The 25,357-nt window shown below is 44.4% G+C and overlaps 2 protein-coding genes across 2 annotated transcripts; both read left to right on the forward strand.

The window, feature by feature from the left end:
* The first annotated feature begins 19 nt into the window (after positions 1-19).
* On the forward strand, positions 20-25,357 carry LOC112313910 (zinc finger protein 551-like). The gene is made up of 8 exons (XM_053915881.2): positions 20-858; positions 6,815-6,960; positions 7,173-7,296; positions 16,000-16,203; positions 18,014-18,092; positions 18,495-19,008; positions 20,150-20,273; positions 21,337-25,357. Exons 7-8 carry the CDS (start codon positions 20,153-20,155, stop codon positions 23,664-23,666), a joined length of 2,451 nt encoding a protein of 816 aa, XP_053771856.2. The 5' UTR covers positions 20-858; positions 6,815-6,960; positions 7,173-7,296; positions 16,000-16,203; positions 18,014-18,092; positions 18,495-19,008; positions 20,150-20,152; the 3' UTR covers positions 23,667-25,357.
* On the forward strand, positions 5,411-9,815 carry LOC112313862 (zinc finger protein interacting with ribonucleoprotein K). Its single transcript, XM_053915880.1, has 3 exons — positions 5,411-5,551; positions 7,173-7,296; positions 8,587-9,815. Exons 1-3 carry the CDS (start codon positions 5,411-5,413, stop codon positions 9,813-9,815), a joined length of 1,494 nt encoding a protein of 497 aa, XP_053771855.1.

Raw genomic sequence — 25,357 nt, forward strand, 5'->3', positions numbered from 1 at the left:
CTGTACAATTATACAATCCATCATCTGTATATTTCACATGTGCTCTGCTTCAGAACACTAGTCACTGTCCCATACCCAAACATAATTTGATAAGTTGCTCTCAGTTTGAGAAATATGATAGATTCCTCAAGGAATTTAATATATCTTAGAATATTGGGTAGGTAATACTAAATGGATAAACAATGTTTTTCTATAGTGTGGACACTGTCACTGAGGATACAGGCAGGAGAGTAATCAGTAGCAGAGATAACTCCTAGTTCTTAAGGGCATCCTAAGTCCCTCTTTTCCTCCCAAATTATGGCCCAGACTGAAGGTACAAGGAGTTATAAAATCCACTATCGCTTCTGACTCTGCATTAAAATTGGCAGAAAATGGTTAACATGTTCTGGCTAAGAGTAGATGCATTTTATGCCTGAATAAAAATAATGTTTATTTGAATTCGTAGTCTTTAGGCACAATTGAAATAATACTTCTCACCTCAGGGAGCATCCTGAGATTCACAGAACGTGAACTATCTCCAAACAAGTAAGGGTTGTGTTGTGGACAACACTGCCAGAATCCTGCCAAGAGCTCCTGAAACCCTAAGTTGTTACTTCCAAGCATCATTTGCAGTGATGCAACATATTTTTCAAAAATATATTTATTGATATGAGAGAGGGAGTGGGAGACTCTGGAGAAACCTGGCACGACAAGAGTCTCCGGAGAAGTCATCCCCACTGTTGAGAGGTCGTTTGAGGATTGACAACTTGCAGTGCCAACTGGATAGGGCCTCCGATCCTCGAACGCCTAACAGCCTCCGTTCCAACCCACAGAATCGGTGGTGGTGACCTTGTAGAGGCTCCCGGAGGTGGGAACTGGGTGAGCATGTCCCCCCCTCCCCCACACCTCACCCAGCTGAGACCCGCCACCCAGTGCAGAGTGTCAGTTACATCCTGCAGCAGCCTAGGCCCCGGTGTCTGGGATCATGAAATTCACTGAAGTCTTGACTATTCCCTTTTTCCCCCCAAACCCACCAGCATTATTAGGCTTTATGTTCTTTAAATGAGTATTTCACTTCCTTAAATGAGGACATAATTAGGCCCTCAGGTCTCTAAACAGAAGGTAAATGCTAACACTTCTGATGACAGAAATTTTAGAGTTGGATTTTTACAGACAGCACAACAGGCTCATAACTAAACACACCAAAACCCACCCTGGACAGGTAGTACATTTGGTTAGAGCATCGTCCTGATACCCCAAGGTTGTGGGTTAGATCCCAAGACGGCACATACAAGAACCAATCAGTGCATAAGTAAGTGGAATAACAAATCTACGTTTCTCCCTCTCCCTCTCTATCTCTAAAATCAATTTTATGGCCCTGACTGGGTAGCTCAGTTAGAGCATCATCCCGATATACCAAGGTTGCAGGTCAATCCCTGGTCAGGGCACACATAAGAAGCAACCAATGAATGCTTAAATAAGTAAAACAACAAATTCGTGTTTCTCTCCCTCAAAAAATCAATAAACAAAAAATTTCAAAAAATAATTAAATGAATTTTTTAAAATTAAATACACCAAAATCAAACATGCATGTCAGCCACTGGGCTGAGACCCCAGGCAACTCAGCAGCAGCATGTAGTTGCATCTCATTGCTGGCCATGAGTCTGCAGAGTAAAGTTTTTAGGGTGAGAGAGGACAAAAAGATTTCACAGAAACCATAACTGTGAGGAGAGAGGAGAGGTGTCGTGCAGCCCTAAAGCAGTTGGGCAAAGGGATGGGATGTATCAGGTGTTCTTGGGAAGCATCATTTCTCATATACAAAATATATTTGTGGTCCAATCCCAGGAAACATAAGAGACAGAGATTTATGTTTGTCTTTTCTACTAATTTCAGTGTTCAGTGGTAAATGAATCTGACTCCTATGTACAAAATAGAAACTGACTAAATGACACTTGCAGTCAGAACAGCAGGTGCCAGGGCAGCACCTGTGCATGTGTGGAGAGGAGCATCTGAACCTGAGACAAAGGTGTGGGACACCATGATGTCATCTCCTTGGTATAAAATGGTTATCATGTCACCTTTAATTTCAGTGGCAAGACCTTCATGGGGAGTTGAGATGATCTTTGAAAGACATTGGCAGATTGTACAAATTTCTAAATTACTGAAAGAAATTAATATTGAAGTATAAAATTTTGTATTGAAAACTGCAGATAGCTAGGGAAGAACTTACCTGTGAAAAGTTTGGTTTTTTTTTTTTTTTTTTTTTTTTAAATCTCAGGGAACACAGAGCACGCCAGAAAATGCTGGGATATAATAAGTGAGAGAATGAAACAGCTCTCCGTTATCCAGGATTATTAGTTATTTGCAAGTTGTCTCAAAATATTCCTTTCCAGTATACTGGAATAGAAAGTATAGAAGCATGTGAGATAGAGAGGGAGATAAAAAGGGATGAGATAGAAAGAATAGCTGGGTGGTTGAAAAGAGCAGAAATCTGTGATGTCATTCAGTAAGTCTTATTACAGAAATTATTGAGGTTCTTACAACTGTTGGGCACTTTGGTAGCTACACTGGACCTTCACTGTACAAAACACAGAATCTACTTTTTAATGGAGAGACAGCATTACACAAAACCAAGTTATTACATAGTTTATTGGTGATAAGTTCTATGGAAAATCGAAAAGACCAGGAGTGTATGATGATGTCTCTGATGACTACTGATGCTGAGCATCTTTTCATATGTCTCTGGGCCCTCTCCTCTGTCCTCCTTGGAGAAGTGTCTGATCAAGTCTTTTGCCCATTTTTTAATTGGGTTGTTTGTCTTCCTGGAGTGGAGTCATGTGAGTTCTTTATATATTTTGGAGATCAAACCCTTGTCCAAGATATCATTGGCAAATATGTTTTCCCATATAGTTGGTTCTCTTTTCATTTTAATGCTGTTTTCTTTAGCCATGCAGAATGAAAGCTAAAGTTCTTAATTCCCAGGAACATTTGTGCTACTGCAACACTTTTTAAAAAATTTATTCATTTTAGAGAAAGAGAATCATCAACTTCTTATTCTACTTATTTATGCATTCATTGGTTGACTCTCCTATGTTCCCCAATCCGGGATGGTGGTATATGGGTGAGGACGCCTTAACCAACCACAAGACAGGGCCAGGGCTGCTGCCTCAATTCATTTAATGCCCGAAGTGTGCTACCGGGACACCAACACCCTGAACAGCGAAAGAAACTACATTACCCAGAGCGCAACACGCCCAACGAGGGAGGGTTGGTCAGTGAAAGCCCCAAAACCGCATTGCCAGGCAGAGCCTGGGGTTCCTGCGTGACACACGCGTCCGCCTCTTGGCGGTTACTTTGGCCTCTCGGCGGGGTTCACCGAGAGAGAGCCTCCAGAGTCCAGGTCGCCACTCCCGGGGCTCCAGAGGAGTGGTCCCCGCCGTGCAGAGGTGCGTCCGAAGCTTGACCCGCACCGGCCGGATCCGGGCCTCGCAGCCTCGCAGCCTCGCAGCCTCGCAGCTTCCGCTCCGCCCATAGCCCCCAGGCTGCCGCGGCGCGGAGGCTTCAGGCTGAGGTGTGGGGAGGGGGGGCGGGCAGCGGGTCCCTCCCTCCTCAGCCCAGGGACCCCTGCAGCCCAGGGGCCGGCTCCAGTCGCCTCCTGCAGCCCAGGCCCCTGGCGCCCTGACAGTGGAGCGCTGGCGGGGGCACACACTGTGTGACGGGTGGAGAGGGTGGCGGGCTGAGGGGCCGCCGTGTGAAGACGCGCAGGGTCGGCAGAGCGGGGAGGATTCCGAAAACCGGTGCTGTTTTGTGTCTAAAGGCGACAGAGAAGCTGAGGCAAAGTAGTGCGTAAGGGGTTTTACTTTCATTCTTCAGAAGTGGAGGCTCTGGAGGGCTGTGAATAAAAGAGGGACCTTGGCTGAGATCAAGTTGTAACGATTTCCAAACACTGCTGAGAGGAAGGAGAGGCCAGAAGAGGTGATAGCAGTTGGGGACAGGAAGATGAATCCTGTAAAAGGTGATGTAACTGGGAATGTCTGCACTCAGGATGGAGGCCTTGCGGTAGTACAGTCACCTGGCCCCAGGCCAAGCGAGGGCACTTAGAGGCCTGAGCCCGTGGGCTCTAGCGGTGGTGGCCAGGCTCTCAACAGACCTTTCTCTTTCCACAGATTCCTGCCACTGCAGAATCGCTTAGGGTCCTGGTTTGTGGAGCTTATGTCTTGGCCTCCAACTCTTAGGGTCTGTAAGATAAGAGGTGGCCTGGGACTGTGGTGCCACTTTCCAGCTGTTGGGCCTGGGGACCTTGAACTGACACCAGGCCCAGAGTCCTTAGTTTAGGTTTAGATTTATATGAAGTGTTTCCTTTGTTTGGCAACCAGTGGAATGAGATGTGGGCGGTCCTCCCAGGGATAGATACCAGCATGTGCAAAGGCTTGGAGGGCGGATTAGCTGGTACAGACCTGCAGGTATCCTTTCTTTCTTATAGGAACTGGGAGCAATGGGACAGCATTGAGTCTAAAGCAGTGTTGTGACAAGTTGGCTGTCTATTCTGCAGGTGGTGGGAGCAATGGGAGATGTGCAGCAGTGGAGGCAGGTGATCTGACCCAGGTCTCAATGGGCTCACTGTGGCTGCAGCCTGGAGGAGAGGGTGGGTGTGAGGGAATTGGTAGCATCCAGGCAGGAGGCTGCTTGTACAATCTGGGTGAGTGTGAAGGACCAGGAAGGGGGCTGTGGAGGTAGGAGAAGCAGTTGGATTCTGGATGGGTGATTGAGGTGTGGCTGCGTGGATTTTCTTTAAATTTTTTTTTTAAAAATTATCTGTTCATTTTAGAGGTAAAGGAAGAGTGGACAGACGACATAGAGGGAGCAGATGTTGATTTGTAAATCAACTTATTGATGTGTTCATTGTTTGATTCCTTTTACTTTTTTAAAGATTTTATTTCTTTAGTTTTAGAGAGAGGGGAAAGGAGGGAGAAAGACAAGGAGAGAAACATCAATGTGTGGTTGTCTCTTGTGTGCCCCCTACTGGGGACCTGGCCTGCAACCCAGGCACATGTCCTCAATGTGAATCAAACCGGTGACCCTTTGGTTCTCAGGCTGGCACTCAGTCCACTAAGCAACACCAGCCAGGGCCATTGTTTGATTCTTATATGTGCTCTGACAAGGGATTGAACCCAAAACCTTGGAATTTTGGGAGAACAGTCCAACCTCTGAGCAACTAGGCCAGGTCGCTGCATGGAATTTCACATTGGGAGGTAGAGAGAGAGAGAGAGAGAGAGAGAGAGAGGTAAGCATCAAGGATGATGACAAGTTGAGAAGTTTAGGTCCCACCATGAACTGAGGGGAAAGCCACAGTAGTACGAGTAATTTTCACTAGGGACATCAGTTTTAAATTTGGCCTGTTAATGGTATGAGTTGTTTCAGAGAGCAGTTCATGGGCATCTGGAACTCCAAGGAGGAGTTCAGGATGGAGACTTCTCCAAAAGGTAGTGGCGAGTATGTGGACCAGGGAGGAGCTCTAGGTCAGTGTGAAATATGGAATCATGGTCAGGATGATACTGGTAGTAATAGCCCAGTAAGAAGAGGGTGGGAGTGAGGACTGGTTTCCTGTTGGGAACCCTGGTTGTGCAAAGTGGGTGTCACAACACAGCTTAGGGACAGCAGTTGTCATGTAGGAGGTCAGGGAGAGAGTATGCTGTGGCATGTGGCCCAGGACTTTAAGGGTTGCATGGACGTGAGATGGATTGAAGGCCTAAGAGTAATTCACACAAGAGGAGACTGGACCTGGTGTGTATTCACTGCTCTAAAGACTCACCAGAAGTTTGTTGTGACCCTTGGTGAGACCTGGGGTGTCCCAGTCAGGCCGACAGATTAGTATAGGGGCATAAGTGGTCATCTGTGAGACTCACTGGGCATGGGGCAGAGGGCCACTGGGGCTGGGCCTTCACTGAGTGGGAGGTGGACAGGGGAAGGCTGAGACTGGCGGACAGACATCCGGAGCAGCGCCAATGGAGGAGGGCTGTGCATATGATATCTGATGTGGTTCTCAGTCAGTGAGGTTGAAGCAAGGAACCCTCAGAGAGGGAGGCCTTCACAGCAGGACTCAGGGCAGGCCCTGTGAGTGGGGACCATCAGAGTCTGGGTAGTACGTGATCCTGTTTGAATTTACCATGCATTCTCTGAACCACATATGCTGACTACTGAGTAGAGAGGTCAAGGTGATGACTGTGGTACAGGGCAGGAGGAAGCCAGGGCTGTGGTAACACAGTTGTGAGAGAGAGGTGTGGTAGGAAGACTGAGGTGCACTTGGAGGGGGAGTGTGAATTTATGGCCCCAGGGCTCTGGCATTGACATAGAGTGAATGAAGGGTCAGCCAATGTCTGGTGGATTTTGGAAGAGATGATATGGGGAACCTCATGGGAATTGCCTGAAAAGAGGGTGTATGTGGTTCGCCAGGTCCAAAGACTAGGGTCCATTTGTGTGTCCACTTGCCTATTGTTGTTGAGGGCTGATGCAGTGATTAATGGGACCTTGATGAGAAAGCGGACGTCAGTGTTGCTGGGCTTGAAAACCTCCACTGGTAGGGGAGGGAGAGGGACGAGCAGGAGATGGATTATAGAGGTGGTGAAATTAGAATCCTGGGAAAGAAGCTGATCAGAGAACCGTCTCTGTCATGGTAGGACTGTGGTACATTTCAAGTTGTCCCTCTGAGAAGGTAGCTGTGTGAGAGAGAGGTGATGAAAAAATTATGTGCAGAGAGTAGTTTAACTGAAGGCCTCCAGCCCCTATGATGGGGGTCATAGTTTGAATGGGATTCCATGTTTTTCATGCCTTGTAGGGACAATCTGGGAGACCACAGTGGTATTGTCAAATCAGTCACACCATCTAAGGCCAACTTCTCTTCCTAACCTATGATTGTAAATTATAAATGCCCGCCGTACTGACAAGAGGCAGCGTGGCCCACATGCCAGACTCAGAGCTCAGGTATTGCTATCTGCCGATCTGCCTGCTGTTGTGGGAACTCATAGTATCAATGGGGATATAAGGAGAGAGTGACACCGATGGCACCAAGGCCTGGTATCTGCTCTGATGTGGGGATGTGAGTGAGCAGAAGAATGTGGAGGGTGGGGTGTAGGACAAACTTAGAATCCTAGGAGAGAAGCTGGTCATGGAATGAACTGTCCCCATTCTGACAGGATATGAACTTTGCGGATGTGGCCGTTGCCTTCTCCCAGGAGGAGTGGGGGCTCCTTGATGAGGCTCAGAGACTTCTGCACTGCACTGTGATGCTGGAAATCTTTGCACTTGTAGCATCTGTGGGTAAGACGTTCACATTTCTCCTCATGTCCTGAGGTGATGTCCTGCCTTCCCTATTTTCTCCAGAGGTAGCGTTGTCTCTCCCACAGCCAGACCACGGGCTCTGCTAATTTCCACTACTCTGTTGTCATCTGTGCTGTGGCTGCCAGTGCTGAGCTGTGTGGAGTGTCCTGAGTCATGAACTCTCTGAGCAGTTCTAACACGTGTTGCATCAAAAAGTACAGGGAAGTGTCCATGAGTCAGGAGTCTTGCTGACAGCTTAATGGATCCCGCCGTGCTTGCCTTCTCCCTGGCAGGGTAACTATGTCCAGATCCATGACCTCCAGTTCTGCCCCCCTTCCTGTAGCTAACAGTTCATTGTGACTGCCCATGCCAAGTCACGGGCATTATTTACATGAGCCATGGGCTGTTCTCATAAGATCCTCCTTAAGTCAGTCTTTGTAACTTTGTCTTCCCCGAGTAGTCTTGTATGCTGAGTTGCTCTGGGTTAGTGCTGGCTGGTCACCACTGTTGTCTTTCATTAAAGCTTGAATTGCTCACATTCTGAGTACATTAGAGGGTAAAGGAGAACCCTGGTTTTCTCACAGGGTGGACATGGAAAAATGGTCTCCATGGAGACTAACAGGAGGCTTGGACCTAGTTGGTGTCAGCTATGGAGAGGGCATGAGATAAGAGCTGTGTTCAGATCATACCAGGAACCTGTCTTGTGTCCAATAGTGTTTTAGTGCTAATGCCACTGGCCACACCTTATTTTTTCTTTTCTTTCTCATCTATAACACTCGGCTGACTTGTCATTTCATCTGTGACTTCCCAGCTCCTGGCTCTCTTCATGTCTGTGGCCTCAATGCATCACCTGTTTCTCTACACAGCTCCCTCTACAGTGTTCTCCAACATTGACCTGTGCATGCGTTGTGAGGTGTGCATGCATCCTTATGTAGTCCTCAGACACCAGCCTCACATTCATTTAATTTTACTAGGGAACAATCATAACCAACCTCCTGAACAGCTTGCCCATGTCACCAGCAGACAAGCCCTGCTGAACGCTGTTAGCAGAAGATGAGTTGGAGATCCTGCTTCTTTTCCATGTAGTGCTTGCCATCTTTGTATCCTTTTTCTGGTGAGCTTTTCTCTATTTTGTGATCTTCAAGGTTCAGCACTACACAGCTGCCCCCAGGTCCCTTTCGTTCAGTCAATCCTGTGGAAACAGTGTATTATGTCTGACATCTTTGTAATTGGACTTTTCCTCTCCCACCAATATTGAAATCCATTTCCTCAGCATTTCTCTGCTTTCAGGTTGTTGGCATAAAAAGGACGATGAAGAGGCCCCTTCTGAGCAGAGGGTATCTGTAGAAGGAGAGTCACAGGTCCGTTCTTCTAAGACAGCTCCAGCACCCCCGAAGACCCATCCCTGTGAGCAGTGTGTCTCAGTCTTGAAAACTATTTTGCACCTGACTGAATTCCAAGCAGCGAACCTTGAGCAGAAAGAAGTCTTCAGTGACGTGTGTATGAGAGACTTCTGTTTCAGTGCAAACCATCACCAGCAACAGAGGCCTGCCAGTGGAGAGAAGCTCTGGAAAGGAAGCATGGACAGGGCCTTGTTTGTGACTGGGTGCAGGTGCCGTGTATCAGAGACACCTCTCACCAGTATGGTGGTTGGGAAGGGCTTCCTAGCCATTTCAGGCCTTCTCCAACACCAGGCTACTCCTAACAGTGAGGAACCTCATAATGGTGAGCAAGCCTTTCTCGGTGGAAAAAGTCATCACCAGTGGGGTGAATGTGAGAAAACTGCCAGCCACAACCACAAACCTGTTCAACGTCATGGTGTCTGCTCTGGAGAATGGCTTTATGAGAGTAGCAAATGTGGGAAAGCCTGTAGAAAGCTCTTTGACCTTATTCAGCCTGGGAGAGCTCACCCTGTAGAAAAGCCGTATGAGTGCAGTGTTTGTGGGAAATGCTTTAACCGCAAATTTTTCCTCATTCGACATCAGAGTGTTCACACTGGAGAAAAGCCATATGCGTGTACAGATTGTGGGAAGTCGTTCAGCCAAAGCTCTAATCTCATTCAACACCAGAGAGGTCACACTGGAGAAAAGCCAAATGAGTGCAGTGTTTGTGGGAAATGCTTTAGGTATAAATATATCCTCATTAATCACCAGAGAATTCATACTGGAGAAAAGCCATATGAATGTAGTGATTGTGGGAAGTCCTTCAGACAAAGCTCTGCCCTCATTGAACACCAGAGAGTACACACTGGAGAAAAGCGGTATGAATGCAGTGTTTGTGCAAAATGGTTTTGCCGCAAATTTAACCTCATTCAACATCAGAGAATTCACACTGGAGAAAAGCCGTATGAGTGCAGAGATTGTGGGAAATCCTTCAGACAGAACTCTAAGCTCGTTGAACACCAGAGAGTCCACACTGGAGAAAAGCCTTATGAGTGCAGTGTTTGTGGGAAATGTTTTAGCCGCAAATTTAACCTCATTAAACATCAGAGACTTCACAATGCAGAAAAGCCCATATGACTGTAGTGATTATGGTAAATACTTTAGCTAAAAATTCATCCTCATTCAACACCAGCGAATTCACACTGGAGAAAAGCCTTGAGTGCAGTGATTGTGGAAAATGCTTTAGCTACAAATCTAACCTCATTAATTACCAGAGAATTTATACTGGAGAGAAGCCATATGAGTGCTGTCAATGTGGGAAATCTTTCAGACAATGCTCCCATGTTACTCCCCCCGCATCCAGGTCATTCTGGGAAAAAGCTTCATGAGTGTAGCAAATGTGGGAAATCATTTAGCCATAAATCTCCTTAAACACCAGAGAGTTCACACTGGAGGAGAATATTAAATGTGCTGTGAATGTTTTATTTCCTCACCCCAAATATCAACACAGGAGGAGGGATCTTCCTCTGAGATCCTTTTACCTGAATTTGAAGCCCTTTTTAACGGAACATACACTGTGCTAGATTCCTTGTAAGTTTCAGGTACCAGCAGGGCTTTAAGAAGCTGCACCCACTTTCCAGCCTGCCCAGGGGTGTTACCCGATTGATGTCGGTTTTTGTGGCTGAAGCCATTTCACTACTACCACCTGTCACACCTGCACAGTGTGCATTAGTCGCAAACACAGTGTGCTCAGGGAAGCTGACCTCTATTGTTCCTTTTTCTTGAAAATTATCAGTTCTCTGAGCTCTTGGCAGGATCCTCATTCCTTCCTCTTTGATTGGGGAATGAACCTGACTCTGTTTTGTCTCAGAAAACCTGTCCTCAGCTAAGAAGGACTATGTATTTCATCACATCGTTGTTCTCATGTTATGCTGTGATAAATTTTTACAGATTCTCTTTCATCTACCTAGAAACTGCTTTCTGTACACTGCTCTGGTGTTTGATCTTATTCCAGTGGTCTCTTTGCTAGTGTACCTTTAATTTTGGTGTATCTATTTAGTGCGTGGGATGATTTGAAAGTGGAATTGTGATCTGTCAACATACAGAAACGAACAGATTTTGTAGGGATCGCACACTTTCTATGCTTCGGAAGGGACAGAATGATGGAAGAAAAGTGCTCGTTGTCTAATATTGGTTTATTTTGCATTAGCCCCCAAAGCCTTGAAAGAAACACTGCATGGCTTTTGGTCTGTATTTACAGCCTTGGTCCCTGATTATTGGGGAAGTCAAAGGACACCCTGAAGAAGAGGCCTTTACTGTGCTTCTATGACCAACATGAATTTTATTCCCATTTTTTACTTTTATATTATGTAATTCCCAGCTCTGTTGAGAGGACATCCTCCACGGGTCATGCAAAGGACCCACATGCCATAATGTACAAAATTTTATAGGCTGGTGTCATTTATTGTAAGACTCTGAGGGTTATGTGGAGCCGCAATTGGGACAGAAACACTATTAATAGCGAGTGCAAGACACTGCAGTCAATTAGATGGAAGGTGCCTCTTCTGAACGTTCATCCATGAATGTTTCAGGAGCTCTGGCTTGTGTGACCTCTGTGTACAGACAGTCTCAGGTCCCCATCACTGTTTCCTGTAGCTGAAGTCACTGGCAGAGAAAATAATGTGATGCCTTTGTGGATTCTTCTGGCCTCTCTGTGGTGTTCACCTCAAGGCTGTTGCTCTACAGAAAAGAAGAAGCTAGAGAGAAGGGTGATCTTGTAGTCAGTCCCAGGATGTGTCTATTAATAGTGACCCAGTCAGCATTGCTATTGATTCAATGCCAACAGTCTTCACTGTTTGCCCATATTTGCTGCTGCTAAGGCAAGGCCGCCTCTCTTAGGACATGAGGAGAGAGATGGTAAAATCCATATAGTGTTGCCAATCTAACTTTCTACAAAACATGTGTCTAGGTCTTTATGAGGGATCGCTTTTTAAAGCTCTATTCAGGTTTATTTACAATGGACATACGACAAAGTGCACTTATCTGATGTGGACTGTTTGGTGAGCTCTGACATATGCATAAAACTGTGACACTGTCATACTGAAATGAACTTATCTGTCACCCATATACAGGGTGGAGAAAGTTTAGGTTTACAGTTGTTAGTTTGTGAAACACAAATTTTAGTCTTGTATTATCATTTATTAACTGTTGTATTTTTTTTCCATAAAAACAACTGTGAACCTTCATTTGCCCCACCCTCTACTTACCTCCTGGGTTTTTTTTTTTCCTTAAGATTTTCTTTATCTACTTTTAGAGAGAAGGAAAGGGAGGGATAAAGAGTGGGAGAGAAACATCAATGTGTGAGATCACATCTCAACTGGGGACCTGGCCCACAACCCAGGCATGTGCCCTGACCGGGAATCAAACCAATTACCTTTCGGTTCACAGGCCAGCACTCAGTCCACTGAACCACACCAGCCAGGGCTACCTCCTCCTTTTTAATAAACTTTTCTCTGCCTACCCCGGCCCTCCAGGCAATCCTTGATTTATCTTTCTTTACCATAGATTAGTTCATATTTTCTGTAATTTAATAGGCATTATAAAGTGTATACATGTTAAAAAAATCTGGTTTCTTTCATGCCGGACAGTTATTTGGAGATTCAACAATAATGCTTATGTGAATAGTTCATTCTTTTTCTTGCTGAGTGTTATTCTGTTCTATGGATAGCCACTTTGTTCATCCATTCATCTGCCTATGGTTTGGATTATTTCCAGGTTTGGAATATTACAAATAAAGCTACTGTAAATATTTGCATTGAGTTCTTTATATTGATATATGTTTTATTTCTCAAACTGCTACAGTGTTGGAGAATGTTTTATATTTTTAGAAATGCAGAAATATGATCTAAAATGATCGTTCCCTTTGCTTTTCCACCCACCCACAGCGAATAGAAATTCAAGCTGTTCTGCAACCCTGCCAGCACTTGCTATGATTAGTCTTTGTAAATATTAGCTCTGTAAATCATTGTAGCGGTAGCTCACTTTGGTTTTAATTCCATTTTTCTGAGAATTCATAATGGTGGCCATTTTTTCCTACATTCAATTACCCTCTGTTTATTTCCTTTGGTAAAATATTTGTTCAGAATCTTTTGCCTATTTTTTAATGAATTTATTATTTTAACCAATAGATAGTATAGCAACAAAGACATATATTAGAATTTTACTCATTCCTCAATGACCCCAGTGACTTTGACCTGAGTGACTTCTTTGCCATATGGAACAATTACACTTGAATACTAAGTAGAGAATTTTTTCCTCAATTTTTTATGTACAATTTAAAGCCTACTATTACCATGCAGTTATAAATTTAATGTGCATTGTTAAGGTATTCTCTACAGGGGAGTAAAACAGGGATAAATGGTAATGGAAAAGAAATACATTCTTTAAAAAAAACACCTCATATTCTCTACCAATTTCTTTAACTCTCAACATTCAATAATATATTAAGTCAAGTCTAGGTTTGTAATATTTGTCCATTTCTCTGATGTAAATACTCTCACTGTGATCTATTCCTAACTGACAAAATGATGTAACTGAACATGAAGTTGAGACAGGCCAGCAAGCCAGGACAAGTGGAATAGGGAAAGGGACGAGCAGATTACATCCATCTCGTAAGGCACTCAATCCTATCTTCTACAACCAGTGATGCTTAAGAGTAAGTGGTTGACCAGAAAAAAAAAGTAAATGGTTGACAGTAGCACTCCTCCCAAGCACACCTAAGGACAGATTAAGTTAAGGGAATAAATCTCACTTTGGCACATCAGCATAAAGCTGATGAATATTTTATTAAGATCCTCCCCTAAAACTTCCCCCAAGTGCCCAGCCATTAAAACCCTCAAAATGAAGGTCCCGGTATGCGCTCTGCTTTCCCAGAGAACACCCACACCTTTTTATTACTCCTCCTTTCCCCGCAAAGGCCTGCACCTTTTAAATTCTAAGGGTCCCCAAAAGACTTGCAACCAGGACAGCAATGGGCAGTAGCAGATTGTCCCAGACTGACCCCCTGAATCTTTCATCATGGCCCCGTTTTCTTTGACTCACCAGTAAGCTGGTATTAGCCCCTCCTCGGCTCACTTATTTCCCCATAAGGTTTCTAGAGAGCCATAGGAGCTCCACCTAGTCTCTCCTATTGCTTTTTTTTAATCCTAAGCTTTTTCTTCTTTCACTGTCTTCAGCTTTCATAAACATACTCTCAAAATCACCTGTTGAAATCTTGCCCGCACAAAGCCAAGAACCCATACACTACAGGCCGCACCTAGGCAGACCTGCTCCAGTCCCAGTTTCTAGTAATGCAGTTATGCCAGAGACATTTCTGTGAAAACAGATCAATGTATGATTTTGCTTACAAGAGTTGGATAAAATGGGTTAGCCCACACTACGGTGTTGGCTCAAGTCACATAACGTTCTTATTTAGGGGAACTTCCTCACTCCTAAATATTTCCCTTCTATGTTACCCAGTTATCTTAGTCATGCCCTCTGGGTGTATTGGGATAGAGAATCAGATGGCACTCAGGAATCCCACTGTATATCCTAGAAGATTTCAGCAACCAAAACTAAATGGAGGTAGCCATAAAGGCACATCCTTTGGAGATCTTATACTTGATTTGAAGTCCCGTGGCAGCGTACACATTCACAGAATAAAGAAATGGCAGCCAAAGTGCCAGCTGTACCTTCCCTGGCATGGTAGGCTGTTTAATGAATCCAGTTAGGCAGCCAAGAGCGATCAGGAAGGCCTGCTCTTCTGTCTAACACAGTAACCCTGCTCGCTACACAAATTATCCCGATTATACCCATAGGGTTTTAATTTACAGAGGTGACTGCATGATGGCTTGGAGAGTTTAATGTGTCTGTAAGAAGTTTCCATTACAGTTCCCAAGAGTGGGAACACGCTGTGCCAACCTGTGGCCATGTGACAAAGCATTAGTGTTGCTTGGAAGGCACAAAGGATTGAGGAGAACGTGGGTACAATCCTTCCTATTATGGTGGCCAGTGACACGGGCTGTGAAATAATTCACGAAAAGAAGAAAACGCAGAGAGCAAAGTTTTATTTTTTTTTTTACTTTCCCAAAGGGAAGGGGCTAGGTGCAGAGAAATGCACCAGCCCTGAGAGGTAGGGGCTGCAAGTTTTTATTGTGGGATAAGGGGGAAGGGGAGCTGTAGCTGGGTAGTCATGGCAATTAGTTGTAAATCAGGAGGTTTCAGGCTTCAGTGAACTTCAGTTTGTTTCGCGGTTATCTTTGGGTTCAGGGTCCAGGTGCTCTGGTCTGGTATGTCCTGTTTGTATACATTTTAAAATACCTGGGTCGGAGATGCTTCTAATCTCTCCAGTCCTGAGAATAGAGGCTCACAGAAACAACAGTTTATTATGCCGGACAGACTCAAGGAAAGAGAGATCTAAAGAGGGCCTGAAAAAGGCTTTTTTGTCCTTTCACTTTCTTGTGGTTTCCTTGAGAAAGGTGAGTCAGTGTAGCATATAGGATTGTTGAGTTTGAAGTATTCTGGTAGGCTTTGAGGCATAGGGGTGGTCGTTAAATTTTGGGGACCTCGTCCTGAGTTGATTTAGGGGACATATGGCCTGTGTGAGAATCAAAGGAGGTGGATGGTTGTATGGCTTTGAACTGGCCAGTTTGCATATGAAAGAAATCAAGGTGATTGGGCCTGTCATTTATTATCTTTTAGAATTAACCAGCCCCAGGAAGTGCAGTCTCTTCCAGGTCTGTGGGCCTTCAAATGTCAACATTGTAAAATACATATAAGACATATGATTAACACATATAGAGACGTACTTCTCACACATGATAAATTCAGCCATTATTTCTATCCCTAAGCCCTGCAACTCTGTCTTGTACATCATGCAAGACTAACTCTGGCATCTCAGCCTCATTAACTAAAAGCCACCAATGACTCCACAGTCAGCTTAACACACAGGCTGTTAGAGCCACCTCCTCCCTCTGCTTGAGCTAACACAATAAATCCAGACTCTTTAATACTGCACAAGGTCAATGAATTTGGTCCATTCCTATATTTATTGTATTTGGTCTATTTGTATATTTTACCCTTATTGGTTAAACAGCCTTAGAATCCATACCCATAGTTGCTCCCCTCTTTTCTGATAATAAATACTGGCAAAATATCAATTTTGCTGATGTGCCCATTATTTTACTGGATCATGAAGAGAATTAGTACAAGTTTTGGGGTGTGGTGAGTCTTCAGAAGAATTGCCATCTTTTAAAATAAAATGTTATTATTTATTTATTTTCAGAGAGAGGGGAAGGGAGGGAGAAATGTGGAGAGAAAAATCAATGTGAGAGAGATACATCCATCAGTTGCCTCTCCTGCCCGTCCCGACCAAAGACCAAACCTACAACCTAGGCATGTGTTCTGACTGGGAATCAAACTGGGAACTGAATCAGCAACCTTTCGTTTTGCAGGACAACGCCCAACAAACTGAGCCACACTTGTCAAGGTAAATTGACATTTTTTTTTACAAGTGGCTACCCCAGGTGATATTCAGAGGAAGGCTAGTCTCCCCAGACACCTGGTAAGAGAAACTCAGTTACTTAAGAGTTCCAAATTATTTTCTTCTTCATTTAACTGTATGTCCCCATTCCAAGATTCTGAATTTCACTATATGTATCAGTGCCCTAAGTGTTACATGAGAAATATTGTGGTACTGTATTTAACTTTTATTGTAATCACAAAATACATGTTTTGATTTTTCAGCAATATGTACATTGTAGCTACAGAAATCAGAGCTTCTTTTAGGGCTCTCATGGAACTTTCTTGTACTAAGACTTGAATTTACCATTTTCTCTTTGTAAATAATAACATGAAATCAAAAGTATTCTTTCCTAACCACAGTCTTTGTAGTCACTGTCACTGCCTTAATGATCACTGCTCACTTCCCTGGTCTTAACATCTGCGATACTTGTCACTTTATCAAAGTCAGTCCCAAGTAACATTAATTATGATACCATTGTGTGCCATGAGTCAGTGGCATCCAATCTCATGGGTAGATACTGAGCACTTCATTCAAGCCCAAGGGTATGACCAAACCAATCTCCAAGTTTCATCCTTATGGGTTTATCTACTAGGACTATTGCCCAAACCAATTCATTATAGGGCTCAATCAGGAGAAAGGAATTCCATAGCAATTTTTATAGAGGAATTTTAATAAAGATTTTAACCAAAACAGTGCAGTATTGAGGAATTGCTAATTATTTGTAAAAACACCTCTAAAAACACTGAGATTACATACTATTTACACATACACATAACTTAAAATTATTAAAAATTGCCAACAGAATTGTAGAAAAAAGTTGTATCTGATTAAAAAACTTTTATGTAAAAGAAATCACAAAAATCAATAAGAAACAGACCAATCAGCAGCCCATAAAATAGGCAACATATTTGGACAGATTCTTCATTAAAGAACACAATAATTATTAGACTAGAAGAGTTGTTTCATATTAGTCATAAAATTGTAGCTTAAAACTTCAATGAGAAAGCGCTACAAATCTGCTAAAATGAAACCAATTAAAAAGAATCACAATACCAAGATTAGGTTCAGCTTAAGTCAGACTTTAGTGTCTCTTGATAAATATTATCTGAGGTCTTAACTCTTTTCCCCCTCCACTGATACTTTCCCAGATATATTTCTACCACTGTCTTTTGATTACATAGTCATTATTAATATCTTTCCGTAAGTTGCATTTCACAACTTTTTTCCCGACACATGAATTCCTCATGCACAAGATTCCCATCAGTCAGCAGAGTAATGATCACTTCTAATCAAAACGAAATGAGAGGACGGTGTTCGGATTCCCCGTTTGCACGTGTGCTCTGCTTGAGAGCACTGTAGTCCCTCTCCCATACCCAGATAGAATTTGGTAAGTTGTTCTCTGTTTTAGAAATATGTCAGGTATTTACAGGAATTGAATGTAACTTAAGAATATGAAGTTGGAAATACTTAATGGGCAATCAATGTTGTTCCATAAAGGAAGGAAACCCACTTAGAGATGCAATATGGCTCCAGAAGCAAAGGTGTCTGTCTATAAGATGCTGTACTCTGTGTTTTAACTTTTTATAGCCTCAGGCTCGGCTGACTACCCAGAAAACTGGAATACCACTCAAAGATAAACATACTTCCTTGAGGGAGGTTAATGAATGTACACAATGTGATAACTGCCTGATATTATCTGTTAACTTAGGAATGCATTGTTCTTTCTGGTTGTCTACGTGACTACCCAAGATATGGTTTTACTGTCAACCCTTAGAGAAAGGAGTCCTGTCCTGGGAGCAGTGTGCATTCTTTCCATTTGGCCACCACTGGGAGAAGCTGCATTGCCCGTGTATGTAAGTATCTCCTAGTAAAGATCTTAAGAATTTGAATAAGGCTAGGTTTAAGTTCTTCAGAATGGGAGCTGACTTTAGACTTTTGGGGCTTTCCTCAACAGACACCGTCACTGAAGACACAGGCAGGAGAGATGTTCTCTGTGGGAAACAGTGGCAAATATAACTCCTTGTCCTCCTCCTTGAAGGCAACCTAAATCCCTCCCTGTCCTCCAAGTCCTGGCTCAGACTAAACGTACAGAGTTACAAAATCTATTTATGATTCTGACTCCATGTATTTGAATTGGCAGAAAATGTTTACCACAGTCCAGCTAAGAGTGGATGCATTTTGTGTCTGAGTTAAAACACCTGTCCATTTAGATTTGTAGTATTAAGGAATAACTGGAATAATACTTTTCGCCTCAGGGAGCATTCTGAGTTACACAGAGTCAGAAGGAATGTCTCCAAACAAGTGATCAGTTGCAGACCACACTCCCCAGACACCTGGATCCGCCCTTGAAACCTAAAGTTGTCACTTCCCAGCGCCACTAGCTGAGTCACGACCTCTCTATTCGCCAAGGTCCGTGTCGGGAAAGCTAACCTCCCCTGTGCTGACGAGACTACATTACCCACAGGGCAATGCGAACGACGGCCCGACTGAGGCCCGGAACGGCCGGGAGAAGGGTATTTCTTGCGTGCGTTCCAGGTTGGGGCGGGATTTCCCTCGTCCTCTCGTGGCGGTCATTTTGAGCTCTGCGGTCGGTTCTTCAAGTCAGAAGCTCCAGAGCGTGAGGTGGCGACCGAAGAGACGCCAGAGGAGTGGTCCCTGCTGCTCAGAGGCGCGTCCGAAGCTTGAGGCCAGGAGCTGACCGGATCGGGGCTTCTGAGCCTGGCAGACTCGGCTCCGTGCACTGTGGCCGCGCTGAGGCGCCCCGCTGCGGTGAGTGCGCGACCCCCGGGTCCTCCCGCCTCGCCCCACCTAGCGAGCGCCGCAGCTCGGGTGCGGGGCGCCTGCCGCGTCCTGCAGCCTAGGTCCTGGCACCTGGGGCCGTGAGGCGCTCGTGAGTGACAAGGTATGACAGAGTGGGAGAGGGTGACGGGCTGAGGGGCCGCCGTGTAAGGACGCGCAGGGGTGGCCGAACCGGGAGAATCCGGGACACCCGGCCCCTGTTTTGTGTCTGAAGGCGGCGGAGAAACTGAGGCGAAGTTGTACGTGAGGAGTTGTACTTTTTTTCTCTGGACACGGGGGCGTTGAGGGCTGTGAATAAAAGAGGGACCTTAGCTGAGATCCGGTTGTAACGATTTCCAAACACTGCTGGGAGGAAGGAGAGACTAGAAGAGGTGACAGCAGTTGGAGACAGGAAGGTGAATCCTGTGAAAGGTGATGTGACTGCACGAAAGAGGCTGTACGGAGGTCGGAGGCCCTGAGGTAGTGCGGTCAGCTCGAGGGCTCCGGCCCCGGGTGGGGAGAGGGCCCTCAGCGGCCTGAGCCCGTGGGTCCTGGCGGTGGTGGCCAGGCTCTCAGCTGACCTTTCTCTTTCCACAGATTCCTGCGAGTGCAAATCGCTTAGGGTCCTGGTTTGTTTCAGGGCCTCCCACTCTTTGAGAGAATCTGAGAGAGAGGTGTCCTGGGACTGTGGTGCCACTCTTCCAGCCCTGGGGCCTGGGGACCTTGAACTGACACCAAGCCCAGGGTCCTTAGTTCAGATTAAGATTTATATGAAGTGGTTCCTGTTTTGGGCAACAAGTGAAATGAGATTTGGGAGGTCTTCCAGGCAAAGATAGGAGAATAGGCCAAGGCTTGCAGGAGAGGCTGAGCTGAATCAGGGATCTGTGTGGTTTGTTTTTGTTTTAATGATGTGGGACAGATGGGAAAGGAGTCAGGTGTAGAGCAGCTTTGTGTCAAGTTGGATTTGTGTTTGGCTGGTCATGGGGGATACAGAATATTTTGAGAAGTAGAGGCAGATGATCTAACCCACGTCTCATTAGAATACTTGTGGATGTGGAGGGTGAGGGGCATAACTAACTTGGAATCCTAGAACAGAAACTGATGATGGAATGAACTGTCCCCATTCTGGCAGGATATGAACTTTGCAGACGTGGCCATTGCCCTCTCCCAGGAGGAGTGGGGGCTCCTTGGTGAGGCTCAGAGACTGCTGTACTATGATGTGATGCTGGAAATCTTTACACTTATAGCATCTGTGGGTAAGACTTTTGCATTTGCCTAGTGTCCTGAGGTGATGTGTTTACCTTCCCCATTTTCTTTAGAGGTAGATCTGTCTTTTGCACAGTCAGACTATTTGGTATGCTAATTTACATCACTTTCTTGTCATCTGTGCTGTGGGTGCCAGTGCTGAGCTGTGTAGTGCACTGGGCCATGGACACCCCAATCATCCCTGGGGAAATATTGTCTTCCCTGAATACTATTGTATGAAGACTTGCTCTGGGCAGTGCTAGCTGCTCACCACTGTGGTCTTTCATTCAGGCTTGGATTATTCAGATTCTGAGATTCTTGCACAACAGAAGGTGCAGGAAGAACACTGGTAGTTTTCAGAGGGTGGACAATGCAGGATGGTCTTAAATGAGGCCTGGTGCTGATGAGTGGCAGCTGGATGAGGGCATGAGATAAGGGTTGTATTCTGGTCATACCAGCAACCTCCCCTGTGTCCAGTATTGTTTTGGTTCAAGTGCCACAGGGCACAAATTATTTTTACCTTTTGTTTCCAATACTTGACACTTTGTTCACTTGTCATTTCATGTGTGACTTTGTGGCTCCTGACCACCTTCACTTTTGTGGTGTCTGTGTGTCACCATTTCACTGCACTGCTTGCTGTGTGGTATTCTCAAACATCGACCTGTGCATGTGTTATGAGGTGCACATACATTCTTAAGTAGTCCTCAAATACCAGCTACTCATTTATTGAATTTTACTGGAAGAAAGATGTAACCAACATTCTGTACAGCTTGCCCATGTCACCAGCACACAGGCCTTGCTGTGCAATGTTAGCAGAAGACTGAGTTGTGGGTTCGGCTTCTCTTCCATGTGGTGCATGTAACCTGTCTTTTTTTTGTTTTGTGAGGTGTCCCCTAATTTGTGATTTTAGAGGCCCATTGCTACACAACAACCCCTTATTTAACCTGTCTCCAGGTCTCTTATTTTCAGACAATCCCATGAAACCAATGTATTATGTCTGACACTCTTTTGAAATTGGCCTTACCCCTTCCACCAAAGTCAACATCCATTTCCTCAGCATTTCTCTACTTTCAGGTTGTTGGCATAAGAGGGAAGATGAAGAGGCCCCTGCTGAGCAGAGGGTATCTATAGAAGGAGAGTCACAGGTAAGGGTTTCTACAACAACTCCAGCACCCCCGAAGACCCATCCCTGTGAGCAGTGTGTCTCAGCCTTGAAAACTATTTTGCACCTGACTGAGTTCCAAGCAGCGTGCCTTGAGCAGAAAGCATTCTTCAGTGACGCATGTGTGAGAGGCTTCTGTTTCAGTGCAAACTTTCACCAGCAACCAAGGCCTACCAGGGGAGAAAATCCCTGGAAAAAAGATATGGACAGGGCCTGGTTTGTGACTAGGTGCAGGTGCTATGTATCAAGGGCACCTTTCACTAGTAAGAAGGTTGAGGAGGACTTTCCAGTCATCTCAGGCCTTCTCCAACACCAGGCCACTCCTAACAGTGAAAAGCCACCCAATTGTGGTGAGAGTTGGCAGGCCTTTCATGGTGGAAAAGGTCATCACCAGTGGGGTGAACGTGAAATAGCTGCCAGCTACAGCCACAATGTCATTAAGTGCCATGGTATCTGCTTGGGAGAGTGGCTTTATGAGTGTAGCAAATGTGGGAAAGCCTTTAGACAAATCTTTCACCTCATTCAACATAGGAGAGTTCACATGGGAGAAAAGCAGTATGAGTGCAGTGTTTGTGGGAAGTGCTTTAACCGCAAATTTTCCTTTATTCAACATCAAAGTGTTCACACTGGAGAAAAGCCATATGAGTGCAGTGTTTGTGGTAAATGCTTCAGCTGCAAATATATCCTCATTCAACATCAGAGAGTTCACACTGGAGAAAAGCCTTATGAATGCAGTGTTTGTGGGAAATGCTTTAGCTATAAATTTAATCTCAGTAAACACCAGAAAATTCATGCTGGTAAAAAGCCCCATCAGTGCAGTGATTGTGGAAAGTCCTTCGGTGAAAGCTCTGCTCTCATTCAACACAAAAGAGTTCACACTGGGGAAAAGCCATATGAGTGTAGTTATTGTGGGAAGCCCTTCAGACAAACCTCCAGTCTCATGCAACACTACAGAATTCACACAGGAGAAAAGCAGTATGATTGCGGTGTTTGTGGGAAATGCTTTCGCCGGAAATTTAACCTAATTCGACATCAAAGAATTCACACTGGAGAAAAGCCATATGAGTGTAGAGATTGTGGGAAGTTCTTCAGCCGAAGCTGTAAGCTCATTGAACACCAGAGAAGCCATACTGGTGAAAAGCTGAATGAGTGCAGTGTTTGTGGGAAATGCATTCGCTACAAATTTAACCTCATTCAACATCAGAGAATTCACACTGGTGAAAAGCCATATGAGTGCAGTGATTGTGGGAAGTCTTTCAATCAAAATTCTGCCCTTATTCAACATCAGAGAGTTCACACTGGAGAAAAGCCTTATGAGTGTAGTGATTGTGGGAAATGCTTTAACTACAAATATATACTCATTCAACACCAGAAAATTCACAGTGGAGAAAAGCCATATGAGTGCAGTGACTGTGGAAAATGCTTTAGCTACAAATACATACTCATTCAACACCAGAGAATTCACACTGGAGAAAAGCCGTATGAGTGTAGTGATTGTGGAAAGTTCTTCCGCCACAGCTCTGGCCTCATTCAACACCAGAGAGTTCATACTGGGGAAAAGCCGTATGAGTGTAGTGACTGCGGGAAATGGTTTAGCTACAAATATGTACTCAATAACCACCAGAGAATTCACACTGGAGAAAAGCCGTATGAGTGTATTGATTGTGGAAAGTCCTTCAGCCAAAGCTCTGCCCTTATTCAACACCACAGAGTTCATACTGGAAAAAAGCCGTATGAGTGTAGTGAATGTAGGAAATCCTTTAGACGACGCAGCCAACTTGTTCAACACTGTCGAGTTCATTCTGGAGAAAAGCCTTATGAGTGTGGGGAATGTGGGAAATACTTTAGCTATACCTCTAACCTCATTCAACACCAGAAAGTTCACAGTGGAGAAAGACCTTATGAGTGTAGTGAGTGTGGGAAGTCTTTTGGCCACAAATCTCACCTTCTTCGGCACCAGAGAGTTCATACTGGAGAAAAGCCCTATCAGTGTAGTGATTGTGGGAAGTGTTTCAGCACAAGCTCTTCCCTCATTCAACACCAAAAAGTTCACTCCAGAGAAAAGCGGTATGAATGTAGTGATTGTGGGAAGGCTTTTAGCCAAAGCTTTAAACTCATTGAACACCACAGGTGTCACACTGGTGAAAGACCTTATGAATGTAATGAATGTGGTAAGTCCTTTAGACAACGCTCTAGCCTTTTCCGACACCGCAGAATTCACACTGGAAAAAAACCTTATTAGTAAAGCAAATATGGGAAAACCTTTGGACAAAATTGTAACCTCATTTGACATTAAGAAAGATCATACTGGAGAAATGCCTTATGACTGTAATGACTGGCAAATCCTTTTGACAACCTCCCCAGTAGTCCACATCATCAAGTTTATTCTGAGAAAAGCTTTATGAGTGTGACTTACGAGGGCAGTCTTTTAGCATTCCTCTAGCCTCATTGATTACTACAGAGTTCACCCTGGAGAAAAGTTGTATGAGTGTAATGAATGTTGGAAGTCCTTAAGCCAAACCTCTACCCTTACTGAACACCAGAGAGTTCACACTGGTGTAAGGTCTTACAAATGTAGTATATAAGGGAAGTCCTTTAGAAATAGCTGTGACCTTTTTGACATCACACACTTTAGACTGGAGAAAAGCTTATGAGTGCAGCAAATATTTTTAAGAAGTACCCTGACTGGTGTGGCTCAATGGGTTGGGTGTTGTACCACAAACCAAAAGGTTGCTGGATCAAGTCCCAGTCAGGGCACATGCTTGGATTGTAGTCTAGGTCCCTAATTGGGAGCATGTGAGAGGCAACCGATTGATGTTTCTCTTCCTCTGTCTCTCCTTCCCTTCCCTTCTCTCTAACAAATAAATATTTTAAAAAATGTCCAAACACCTTAAACAAATATTTAACCTGATTTTACATGGGAAAGTTCACACCAGAGAAATGCCTTATGAGGGTAGTGATTGTGGTAAGTGTATCGAGGGAAAGTAGCCTCACCGATCACTGGAGAGTTCACACTGGAGAAAAGCTATGTGAATGCGGTCTTTGTGGAAAATGCTTAGTCACAAATCTATCCTTATGCAACACCAGAGAATTCATACTGACAAAAGACATGTGCACTGAATGTGCAAAATCCTATAGACAACACTGCACCTTATTCAACACTGTCAAGTTCATTCGCAAATCTCACCTCTTCATACATACGCTGGGGAGTTCACAATGAAGAAAAGCCTTAAATATGCTTGGAATGTTTTATTTCCTCACTCTCTATAACAACACTGGAAGAGACTCTTTACACCCATTTACCTAAATTTAAATTTCTTTTAGTGGAATGTACACTGTGTTAGATTTCTGATAAGGTCCAAGAAGTGAGGCTTTAAGAAGTTGCATTGCATTTTCTAACCTGAACTGTGCTATCACCAGACTGCTGTCAGTGCCAGTGTTTGTGACTACAGCCGTTTCATATCTATAAGCTGGCTCACCTGCAGAGTGTGTGTGGGTCACAACTGCAGCGTACTCAGGGAAACTGACCCCGGTGTTCTCACTTGCTTGAGGAAATTATGAATACTCCAAGCTCTTGGTGTGATCCTCATTCCTTTCTGTCTGACGAGGGACTGCAACTGACCCCTATGGTCCAGCAGACCCATCCTTAGCTAAGAAGGGCTTTTCCTTTCAAGGACATTGTTGTTACCACATTATGCTGGGATGAATATTTCTAAGTTCTCATTCACCAACCTGTAAATTTGTAAACTGCTTGCTGTTCACTGCTTTTGATAATGATTTTTTTTTTTGTGAAGGTGCTTTCACTTGTGTACCTTTAATGTTGGGGGTTGTATTTAGTGGGTGGGGTGATTTGAAAGGAGAATTGTGATCTGTCAGCATGTAGAAGTGAATAGATACTGTGGAGATCCGAGACTTCTGTGCTTTGGAAGGTAA

The sequence above is a fragment of the Desmodus rotundus genome, chromosome 12 (assembly GCF_022682495.2).
Source record: "Desmodus rotundus isolate HL8 chromosome 12, HLdesRot8A.1, whole genome shotgun sequence".
Lineage (NCBI taxonomy): Eukaryota > Metazoa > Chordata > Mammalia > Chiroptera > Phyllostomidae > Desmodus > Desmodus rotundus.